The 12500-nt window shown below is 45.3% G+C and overlaps 1 protein-coding gene across 1 annotated transcript in view; it reads left to right on the top strand.

The window, feature by feature from the left end:
* The first annotated feature begins 3129 nt into the window (after positions 1–3129).
* eml5 (EMAP like 5) overlaps positions 3130–12500 on the top strand; it is a 119759-nt gene continuing 110388 nt past the window's right edge. Inside the window, 3 exon segments of the mRNA XM_048249361.1 lie at positions 3130–3598; positions 9841–9889; positions 10619–10738. Of these exon segments, the coding sequence (XP_048105318.1) occupies positions 3402–3598; positions 9841–9889; positions 10619–10738 (366 nt within the window). The 5' untranslated portion in view covers positions 3130–3401.

Raw genomic sequence — 12500 nt, 5'->3', positions numbered from 1 at the left:
CACACACATACACACACATAGACACACATCGCATCACACATTCCCAGAGTACTCAACTTAACATCACTTTCAGAATACTCAACACACTCCCAAAATGCCTGTCAATATATTTGAAGGGGTAGTTCAGAATACAAGCTATCCCCTGCATTACTGGCCAACATTATCATCATCTATCCCATCATCCCCTGCGTACTGACGCATCATCATCATGATCTATCCCATCATGCCCTGCGTACTGACGCATCATCATCTATCCCATCATGCCCTGCGTCTGCATATTGCAGTTCTTTTGTGGTTCATTACAATCACACAGCAAAACCGTACAGCGTGTTCAACAGATGTGAGCTTTTTTAATGTTCTACATTTTAATCTTGACACCATTACACATTGTTAATCTTGAGAACGTAACAGAGATCCAACTGTCTTAGGGTTCTGGAGCTTTCCGACCCCATGGGTGAGAACGTAACAGAGATCCAACTGTCTGAGGGTTCTAGAGCGTTCCGACCCCATGGGTGAGAAGACTGTCCAAGCGTCTGGAGCTTGTTCATGTTTGATGTGAGCGAGTTCACCAAACATTCATTTAGTTTATTCTCAGCACTAACGTGATGAGACCCAGCTGTGCTCTGAGTTAAGGAAGGTATGTCCCTGTGGTTATGGGTAACATTATGGGCTGTCGGTATGTCCCTGTGGTTATGGGTAACATTATGGGTTATCGTAACATGCCGCTTGGCTTGAGGATGATGACATTGTTGGGGTTACCTCTCGGTTAGATAAATTCACAGCATGGTAAGTGCCAACATTGTAAGTTACAAGATGTCAACAAGCCTAATTCCAAACGTAAGCTAGCACAATGGTCATGTTTATACCGGGTTAATGTCATAAGACCCTGATGTGGTAGTTACCCTGGGGTTAATGTCATAAGATCCTGATGTGGTAGTTACCCTGATGGGTTAATGTGTTAATGAGCGTAAGTGCGTTAAATGTGGGGGCGCGTGGACGTCGGCAGGGTCTCTGGGGGTCTCTGGGGTGTGTGGACGTCGGCAGGGTCTCTGGGTGTCTCTGGGGCGCGTGGACGTCGGCAGGGTCTCTGGGGGTCTCTGGGGCGCGTGGACATCGGCAGGGTCTCTGGGCTGTTTGGAGGCTACTGTCTGGGCCCCTGGTCTGAACGCAATGCTACTTAGAAGTTGCCATGGGAACAATAGTGTAATAAGTGTAATAAGTGTAATGGGAGAGGGGTGGAGTTAGGCGTGGGAGGAGCTAGTTTTGATTGGCAGCAGGCAGGAACAGCTATGAGAGACCTGTGGTAACCTTCAACCTCTGCGTTATCACTGAAGTGTGTGTAGTGTGTGCGTGTGTGTAATGTGTGTGTGTGTGGTATCAGGGTGTGTGAATGTGTGTGTGTTGTGTCAGGGTGTGTGTGTGTGTACTGAGAGGTTGAGTGGGAGAATGATGGTATGTGTGGTAAGGACAGTCTAATGTGTGTGTGTGTGTGAGTGAGTTTTATGTTCCTGCCACTTGCCGGTGTGTTAGTGTGCCCTCTGCTTCCTGAGTGTGTGTGTGTGTGCATGAGTGAGTGTGTGTGTGTGTATGAGTGAGTGTGTGTGTGTACATGAGTGTGTGTGTGTGTAAGTGAATATGCTAATGCTGATACAGTTGTGTGGACACATACATGCATACATATATAAAGATAAATATAAATATATATAAATATAAATATAAATATATATATATATATATATGGTGGTTTGTATCAGTTCTGAAATGATTCAAACACAATTTTGTGATTTTTTATTAACTGAAGACAAAAGGGGAAAAATAAAGTCTGAAATATGGAATATGAATGACACAATGTCTCTCTCTTCCTTACACACACACACACCTGGAGTCTGCTGATCAGGGGGTACATCACACACACACACCTGTCAGTCTGAAATATGGAATATGAATGACACAATGTCTCTCTCTTCCTTACACACACACACACCTGGAGTCTGCTGATCAGGGGGTACATCACACACACACACCTGTCAGTGGGTACATCACACACACACCTGGGGTCTACTGATCAGGGGGTACATCACACACACACACCTGGAGTCTACTGATCAGGGGGTACATCACATACACACACACACACCTGGGGTACACTGATCAGGGGGTACATCACACACACACACACACACACACACACACACCTGGGGTCTGCTGATCAGGGGGTACATCACACACACACACACCTGGAGTCTGATCAGGGGGTACATCACACACACACACCTGGAGTCTGCTGATCAGGGGGTACATCACACACACACACCTGGAGTCTGCTGATCAGGGGGTACATCACACACACACACACACACACACCTGGGGTCTGCTGATCGGGTGGTACCATCAGACAGGAATTTAGTGTAACTGAGATCGCACACATCAGGTGTGTGTGTGTGTGTGCACCTGCGTGTATCTGTGTGTGCCTTTTTCATAGAGGGAATTTAAATGTTATACTGGCAGGTTCTGGGGGAGAGTACAGAAAGTATGAGAACTGCTTTCTGTACACGGGAGTTTTATATGATATATATATATATATATATATATATATATATATATATATATATATATCCTATATCAGGAGTTGTTTTATATGTTGATTTTACAGTTAAAATAATAGATAACAGGAAAGATGTATTTTAATTGTCATCTAGTTCATCAGGTATTGATAATTAGCCTAAGCAATACTTCTGAAAGCGTTCTGTTTAAGAATATCAACATGAGTGGTAAGTGAAGACTATGAGAATATCAACATGAGAGGTAAGTGAGTGAAGTCTATGATTGAAAATATAAACATGAGTAGAATGTGAAGACTATGAGAATATCAACATGAGTAGAATGTGAAGACTATGAGAATATCAACACGAGTAGAATGTGAAGACTTGGATCCCAGTGAACGCACCTATGTAGCGGAGACGCACTGTGGTTTTGACGATTGGTCGATGCGCTTTCCTTGAAGTCTGGCAGGAACTCTTGAGGCTGTGATTGGTTAAACGTTCGGGTACGTCAGCGCACGACCATGTGGGTGGTGCTTGTTAATAAATGCGCGAGCCCCATGTTGACAGGATCCGAGTCGCGCGCTAAGGGCAGAGTAGAGTAGCAGGAGACGCTCCGCGTCCGGGAAGTCCAGTCGAGAGCATCTCAACTAGCAGCAAAGCCTGAAATATTTCACCAGTCGAACATGAACCAGTAGGCCCTAACTTCACCTAAAACCTACCTCCAGTTTAGCTCACGGTACATGTCCTTAACTCAACTTTAAGCGAACAGCATGAGGTGAGCCTGGACGAAACTACTGAATGAAAGCTTGGCTCGTGAGGCATTAGCGGTGCTTCGTGCCGGGGAACAGAAGTCGGAACATGGCTGACCGGACTGCGCCGAACTGCCACCTCCGTCTCGAGTGGGTCTACGGCTACCGGGGCCACCAGTGTCGGAACAACCTCTACTACACGGCCGCCAAAGAGATCGTCTACTTCGTCGCCGGCGTGGGAGTTGTGTACAACGCACGCGAACACAAGCAGAAATTCTACTTGGGACACAACGATGACATAATCAGGTAATCCTGCGGGTGGAAGCGACGATGTCGCGAGACCGAAAGCATAATGTAGGCTAATACAACGTATATGCTCTCCTATTTCCGAAATATTGATGAGCCGGTTTAACGATAATAGGTGGGTTCGAGCAGCGGCACAGACACGTATTAATCCCGCAGCTGAAATGTAGCGGCTTGCCAAAGTGCTTGCCTCGCTCCTGATTGGCCAGCTTGTGTTCGGCTACCCTTCAGCACCGTCAGCTGGACAGCGACAGCGCGAACTCGATTCCCTCGCGGCCACCGCCTGCCGAGCGCGCAGGTAGAATGACCAGATCTGCGCGCGAGATGTTTGTTGATTGGCTCCTTTGATCGATGCATAAGTGTCAGTTGTTCTAAAAACAGCAGAATATGTGCCTAATATTTGCCACTTGAGTGTGATACGCTGACCGAGAACTGGCGCGTGCGGTGTAGTTTGGCCTCTCTTATCACATCAGGCGCGAGGCCCGCAGTGAGGGGAGAGTAGAGGAGGGATTCTCCCGGGTTACCCACGCGCTTAGTAACTCCCCCTGACCCGGTCAACTCGCGCACGCAGTGCAGGGGCGTCAGATATGCGAGGTCTTGAAACGGCTCCAAGTTTTACTGCTCCGTGCTCAGCTCTGCGTGAGCTGAAGTTATGGGACAAAAAAGTGCATTTAAACTGAAGTTCATCTGAAGTACTAGAGCAGTTTCAGTGCAGTTTCATGTCCATAACACCAGTGCAGGTTCATGTCCATAACACCAGTGCAGTTTCATGTCCATACCACCAGTAGCCTAGAAATCTAGACCCGCCCCTAGCGGCCGCAAATTACATTTGCTGCCAGGGCTAGTCTAGCAACTCTCCGTTGGCTTGTGAGCTCCAGAAATCGAAACTTAATCAGGCCAATGAAATCGTGTATAGAGTCGTTAGGTGGGCTTAACATAATGATTAATGGCAGAGTTACAGCGGTTTGGCTTGAATTCCCTGCTACTTGAAAACAAATAAGATGGATGTTGCTGCTGGCGAACAGTGTGACCACGAGTTAAGCTTTTATTAAGTAGGCAAGCGTTTGAACTAGCCAACTAGCTCCGGCTGGTGGGAAGCGCATGGAACTCATAAGCTGCAGCTGTCTATTGCGTGCAGAGGGAATTTGAAAGACAACTGATTATCCGCCCCTCGGACTGAGCACTGCGAACGGTGAGTGCCCAGATCCTACATTTTAATGTGGGTCTGGCTTGTCAGGCTATAACACCAGTGCAGTTTCATGTCCATAACACCAGGGGGCCCTAATACTGCGTTCCTGCATATGAGCTGCAAGGAATCCCTCAAAAACTGTAATTGACTCTTGAAAATCTGCAGTTATTTTTGTAAGGGTTGAGTGGTAGAGGTTTGTACGGGGAGAGGTGCGGTTCCGTTGGTCCGTTTAGGTTCCACACTGTACCGGAGGAGAGGGTGCAGTTCCGTTAGGTTCCACACTGTACCGGAGGAGAGGGTGCGGTTCCGTTAGGGTCCACACTGTACCGGAGGAGAGGGTGCGGTTCCATTAGGTTCCGTTAGGGCTCTGCCTGTAGAGCCTGGTGGTTACAGTTAGGGTTCCGTCAGACAAACATTTCTGCATGTATATGTTGTATGTTGTGTGTGTGTGTGAGCTGATGCATGCAAGTGTGTGGTGTGTGTTGATGCATGCAAGTGTATGTGTCTGTGTCTGTGTGTGTGTGTGAGTGTGTATGCGTGTGTGTGTGTGCGTGTGCTGATGCATGCAGGTGGTGTGTGTGTGTGTGTGTGTGTGTGTGTGTGTGTGTGTTGCTGCATGCAAGTGTGTGTGTGTGTGCATGTGTGTGCTTGTGTGGCTATCATCTGGCTTACTTCATTATTAATCAGGTTGAGTTGAAAGAGAGGCTGACCTCCAGCTCACACACACACACACACACACCTCCAACTCAACCTCAAACTGGATCGTTAGAAATGCACATCCGTGTAGAAACACACAGACGTATAGAAACACACAGACCCCTGCTGAAAAAAAACAGCTAGAAACCAGCTTATGCTGGTAGCTGGTCTTTGCTGGTTTTAGCTGGTCTTTGCTGGTTTTCTTCCAGCTCTTGCTGGTCTTTGCTGGTGTAGCTGGTTGACGTGTAGAAACACACAGACGTGACATATAGAAACACACAGACGTGACATATAGAAACACACAGACGTATAGAAACACACAGACGTGACATATAGAAACATACAGACGTGACATATAGAAACACACAGACGTATAGAAACACACAGACGTGACATATAGAAACACACAGACGTGTAGAAACACACAGACGTGACGTATAGAAACACACAGACGTATAGAAACACACAGACGTGTAGAAACACACAGACGTGACATATAGAAACATACAGACGTGACATATAGAAACACACAGACGTGACATATAGAAACACACAGACGTGACATATAGAAACACACAGACGTATAGAAACACACAGACGTATAGAAACACACAGACGTGTAGAAACACACAGACGTGACGTATAGAAACACACAGACGTGACATATAGAAACATACAGACGTGACATATAGAAACACACAGACGTGTAGAAACACACAGACGTATAGAAACACACAGACATGACATATAGAAAACACAGGCGATGTAGAAACACACAGGCGTGGCGGTATAGAAACACACAGACGTGACATATAGAAACACACAGACGTGTAGAAACACACAGACGTGACATATAGAAACATACAGACGTGACATATAGAAACACACAGACGTGTAGAAACACACAGACGTGACATATAGAAACACACAGACGTGACATATAGAAACACACAGACGTATAGAAACACACAGACGTGTAGAAACACACAGACGTGACATATAGAAACACACAGACGTGACATATAGAAACACACAGACGTGACATATAGAAACACACAGACGTATAGAAACACACAGACGTATAGAAACACACAGACGTGACATATGATATAAAACACACAGGCGTGTAAAACACACAGGCGTGTAAAAACACAGGCGTGTAGAAACACACAGGCGTGACATATAGAAAACACACAGGCGTGACATATAGAAACACACAGGCGGTGACATATAGAAACACACAGGCGTGACATATAGAAACACACAGGCGTGACATATAGAAACACACAGGCGTGGACATATAGAAACACACAGGCATTATGTAAAACACAGGCGTGACATATAGAAACACACAGGCGATATAGAAACACACAGGCGTGACATATAGAAACACACAGGCGTGACATATAGAAACACACAGGCGATGTGAAACATATAGAAACACACAGGCGTGACATATAGAAACACACAGGGCAGTATAGAAACACACAGGCGTGACATATAGAAACACACAGGCGTGACATATAAACACAAGGCGTGATGTATAGAAACACACAGGCGATATAGAAACACACGTGGCGATATAGAAAAACACACAGGCCGTGACATATAGAAACACACAGGCGTGACATATAGAAACACTGGGCCGTGGCCGTATAGAAACACACAGGCGTGTAGAAACACACAGGCGTATAAGAAACACACAGGCGATATAGAAACCTGGGCGTGACATATAGAAACACACAGGCGTATAGAAACACACAGGCGACATATAGAAACACATGGGATATGGAAACACACAGGCGTGTATAGAAACACACAGGCATTATAGAAACACACAGACATATAGAAACACACAGGGCGTGACATATAGAAACACTGGGCGGTAGTGACATATAGAAACACACAGACGTATAGAAACACACAGACGTGACATATAGAAACACACAGACGTGTAGAAACACACAGACGTGACATATAGAAACACACAGACGTATAGAAACACACAGACGTGACATATAGAAACACACAGACGTGTAGAAACACTGAGCGTGACATATAGAAACCTGGGCAAGGCGTTATGAAACACACAGGCGTATAGAAACACACAGGCGATATAGAAACACACAGGCGTGACATATAGAAACACCTGGGCGTGACATATGAAACTACCTGGGCCATTATAGAAACACACAGGCGTTGTAGGGGAAACACACAGGGCCATTGACATATGAAACAGGCGTGACATAGGCACACAGGGTGACATATAGAAACACAGGCGTTATAGGAAACACACAGGCGTGACGTATATAAAACACAGGCGTGACATATAGAAACACACAGGGACAAAGGAAACACACAGACGTGTAGAAACACACAGACATATAGAAACACACAGACGTGACATATAGAAACACACAGACGTGACATATAGAAACACACAGACGTGACATATAGAAACACACAGACGTGACATATAAAACCACACAGACGTGTAAGGAACAGGCACAGATGTATAAACACAAGGCGATGGAAACACACAGGCGTGACATATAGAAACACAGGCGTGGCGTATAGAAACACACAGGCGTGTAGAAACACACAGGCGTTATAGAAACACACAGGCGTTAATAGAAACACACAGGCGTGACATATAGAAACACACAGGCGTGACATATAGAAACACACAGGCGTATAGAAACACACAGGCGTGTGAAACACACAGGCGTGTGAAACACAGGCGTGACATATAGAAACACACAGGCGTGACATATATAGAAACACACAGGCGTGACATATAGAAACACACAGGCGTGTAGACAAACACACAGGCGATATAGAAACACACAGACGTATTGACATAGGCGTTAAGAAACACACAGGCGTGACATATAGAAACACACAAGGCATATAGAAACACACAGGCGTATATAGAAACACACAGGCGATGTAGAAACACACAGGCGTCCATATCATTCGATTATGTTGCACACATGCACACACCTACACACACACACACACACACACACACACACAGATACACCGCACACACATACATGCACACACACACACACACACACACACACACACACACATACACATACACACACTCCAGGAAGTTTAGGAGCTGCAGACAATTAGGACCTTCTGGCTGTAACTGAGGTCTGGGGACTAATGTGTGTGTGTGGCGAGAAAGAAGGTGTGTGTGAGGTGTGAATAGGGAAGAGAGTGTGTGTGAGAAGAGGAGAGTGTGTGTGAGGTGTGAGAGGAGGTGTGTGAGGTGTGAGAGGAGAGTGCGTGAGGTGTGTGCCATGTGGTGTGTGTGTGTGTGTGTGACAATGTGTGAGGAGTGGTCATAACAGAAGGGAGGGGCAGCACTGTGTCATCTTAAACCCCTCTCTGTCTGCTTACTCCCCCTCCCCTCCTCTCGTCGTCCATCTGGTGTGTGGAGTGCGTATGTGTGTGTGTATGTAATAATGAGTGTGTGTGTGTGTGTGTGTGCCTGTGCGTGTGTGTGTGTGTGTGTGTGTGCTGTGGGTGTGTGTGTGTGTGTGTGTGTGTGTGTGTGTGTGATGTATGTGTGTGTGTGTGTGTGTGTGTGTATGTGTGTGTGTGCATGTGTGTGTGTGTGTGTGTGTCAATACTATGCATCTGTCGTGTGTGTCCGCGCAATATGTGCATGTGTGTGTGTGTGTGAAAGTATGTGCATGTGTGTGCTCATTTCTAATGTAATCCCTAATCTCTGCTGCTCCTCGTGCTCCACATTCTAATACTATCAGGCTTTTGTGTGTCACTGCGGGTTTGTGGAGCACATGTCTTACTGAGGGCGTGTGTGTGTGTGTGCCATAACATGGGCCGTGTGTGTGCGGACATGGCATGTGTGTGTGTGTGTGTGTGTGCGTGGTAGTAGTAATGACAATGTGTGTGTGTGTAACACGAACGTGTGTGTGGCATATCTGGTGTGTGTGTGTGTGTGTATATATGTCAGGGTGTGTGTGTGTGTTCATGTGCACACACACACACACACACACACCGCCTCACCAGCACACACACACACATGCACACACACATCACACACACACACACACACACACACATACTCACATCACACACACACACACACACACACACACCCTCTCACCTACCCACACACACACTCAGACACACACCTCTCTCTCTCACACACACACACACACGTACACACACACACACACACACACACACACGTGCACACACCTCACTGCTGTCTCCCCGCTATACTAGTTTAGGCGCTGCACCCTGGCGTGTGCTGGCTGAGGCAGGTGAGAAGAATCATCACGTGTGTGTGTGGGACTCACCGTGCAGACATCTCCATCCTCAGGACCCAGCACTCACGGCGCCCGCGCCTCGCGGCCGACCTCGGCGGACAGGTGTGTGTGTGTGTGTGTAATGCTGTGTGTGTGTGTGTGTGTATGTGTGAAAGAAGTATGTGTGTGTGAAGTGTGTGTGCGTGTGTCAGGTATGTGAAATGTGTGTGTGTGTGAAGTGTGTGTGTGAGTATTTTAATCGCTGAGTATACATATTAACTTTTCTCTGTATCTTTCCAATGTGTATTTTATTTGAGCATAAAATACTATTCGGATGACAATAATGTGTGTGTGTGTAATGTAGTATGTGTGTGTATGTGTGTAATGTGTAATATGTGTGTGTGTGTGTGTGTGTGTGTGTGTGTGTGTGTGTGTGTGTGTGTGTGTGTGTGTGTGTGTGTAGTATGTGTGTGTATGTGTGTGTGTGTGTGTGTGTGTGTGTGTGTGCATGTGTGTGTGTGTGTGTATGCGATGTAGTATGTGTGTGTGTGTGTGTGTGTGTAATGTGTGTGTGTGTGATGTGTGTGTGTGTGTGTGTAATATGTATGTGTGTGTGTAATATGTGTGTGTATGTGTGTGTGTGTGTGTGTGTGTGTATGCAATGTAGTATATGTGTGTGTATGTGTGTGTAATGTGTGTATAATGTATGTGTGAGTGTGTGTGTGTATGTGTGTGTGTGTGTGTATGTGTAAATAGTATGTAATAATGTGTGTGTGTGTATGCATGTGTATGTGTGTGTGATGTATGTGTGTGTGTGTGTGTGTGTGTGTGTGTATGATAGTATGTGTGTGTGTGTGTGTGTGTGTTTTGCAGTGTCTGGTGTCAGTTGGGCTGGACTCTAAAAACACCATCTGTGTTTGGGACTGGAGGAGAGGGAAGGTGCTGGCTGCTGCTCCAGGCCACACAGACAGGGTAACACACACACACACACACATATACACACACACACATGCACACACACACACACACATGCACATACACACACACACACACATATACACACACACACACACACATGCACACAAACACACACACACAAGCACACACACACACACACACATATACACACACACACACACATGCACACACACACACACACATATACACACACACACACATGCACACACACACATACACACATATACACACACACATACACACACATACACACACTACACATACACACACACTACGCATATACACACACACACACACACCACTTTACACACACACACAAATGCACACATACACACACATATACACACACACAGCCATATCATCAATCATACCCTTGAATTGGTCCTGACACAAACCTATCTAATTTAATCATTCTTATTCAAAAGTATAAAAAGCTGGTGCAAATTCAGATTTAATTTTGTTCAGAGAAAGTTAGGTAAAGGTAACTTTCAGTAATGCCTTATAAACAAAGAGGCCTCCTATCATAGAAGGAAGACCATCTATATTTTGGTGTAGTTTACAGGGATGAGTTCTAAACCAATCCCAGTTATAAAAACGCAGTGAACTGCATCGTATTTCCAGTGTGGAAGGGGCTGCATTACTTATACACAATGTCACCATAGTCTGGACAACGTATAGTTGCTTGAACAATGGTCATTCTGTTTTCTAAAGAAGCAGAGCCCAATCCTGTAAGTGCACCTAATTTAATTTTTACCTTTTGTGAGGATCAAGCATATTCTAAATGATGAGTTTGTTATCTAGCCAAATGCCAAGATATTTGTATTGAAACTTGTTCAATTGATGTCCCATTCAAGAGAACAAATGTATAGTCATCAGGTCACACTTTCTCGATCTAGTAAAGATCATACATTTCTTTTGCTTCATTCAGAACCAGTTTAAGAAACGTTCAAGGATTTCTGCACACAATCAAATGCACATTGAGATATGGCCCAACACTCTACAGATGGTGCAAAGGCATAAAGTTGTGTCATCTGCATAGAAATACTTTTCTACTGAAGCACAGATATCATTGATATACAATGTTATGATTGCCCCAATTGAGCCCTGTGGAGACACCATTATTTAGTCCAATGGCTCTGAGGTAGATCTGTCACATCTACCCTGGCATTTCATTAGTCTTGAGACCATTTAAAGGAAAAAACTGTCTAGACAAAGAGGTTAGTTTTTCAAGAAGTAACCATCAGGGTTACCAATTAACAGTGCCAGAAGCCTTAGACTAATCAATGAAACCTCCACTGTAATTGGCTCATTCACTCCCTCACTCTCCACCCCAAGCTGGTGTGTGGTGAGCGTCATGCATAATGGCTGCCGTGCATCACCCAGGTGGGTGCTACACATTGGTTGTGGTTACTAGTGAGGACCCTTAACCCCATTGTAAAGTTACGTCCTTGGGTACCATGGCTTATATAAGTCCAAGGTATTATTAAACAAAGCTGCACAATGTTTCTTACTGTCAACAACAGTAGCTATATCATTTACTACAGCAGTTGCTGCTGTAATTGTGCTGTGGCCATAAAGCTTAAAGACTTAATATAGAATATGATATGGCAAAAGCATTGTTTTGGCCGGTAAAAAAAATGTCTGGACGGTAATTGTTTTCATCTACCAGCCACTTTGGCTAGTAGGCCAAAAACACTGTTACGGACCTTGAAGAAAGGTCATGACATAAATGTAGAGACACACCAGAGGTAAGGCT

Source organism: Alosa alosa, chromosome 1 (genome assembly GCF_017589495.1).
Source record: "Alosa alosa isolate M-15738 ecotype Scorff River chromosome 1, AALO_Geno_1.1, whole genome shotgun sequence".
NCBI lineage: Eukaryota > Metazoa > Chordata > Actinopteri > Clupeiformes > Clupeidae > Alosa > Alosa alosa.
This window is presented reverse-complemented; position numbering and strand designations above follow the sequence as displayed.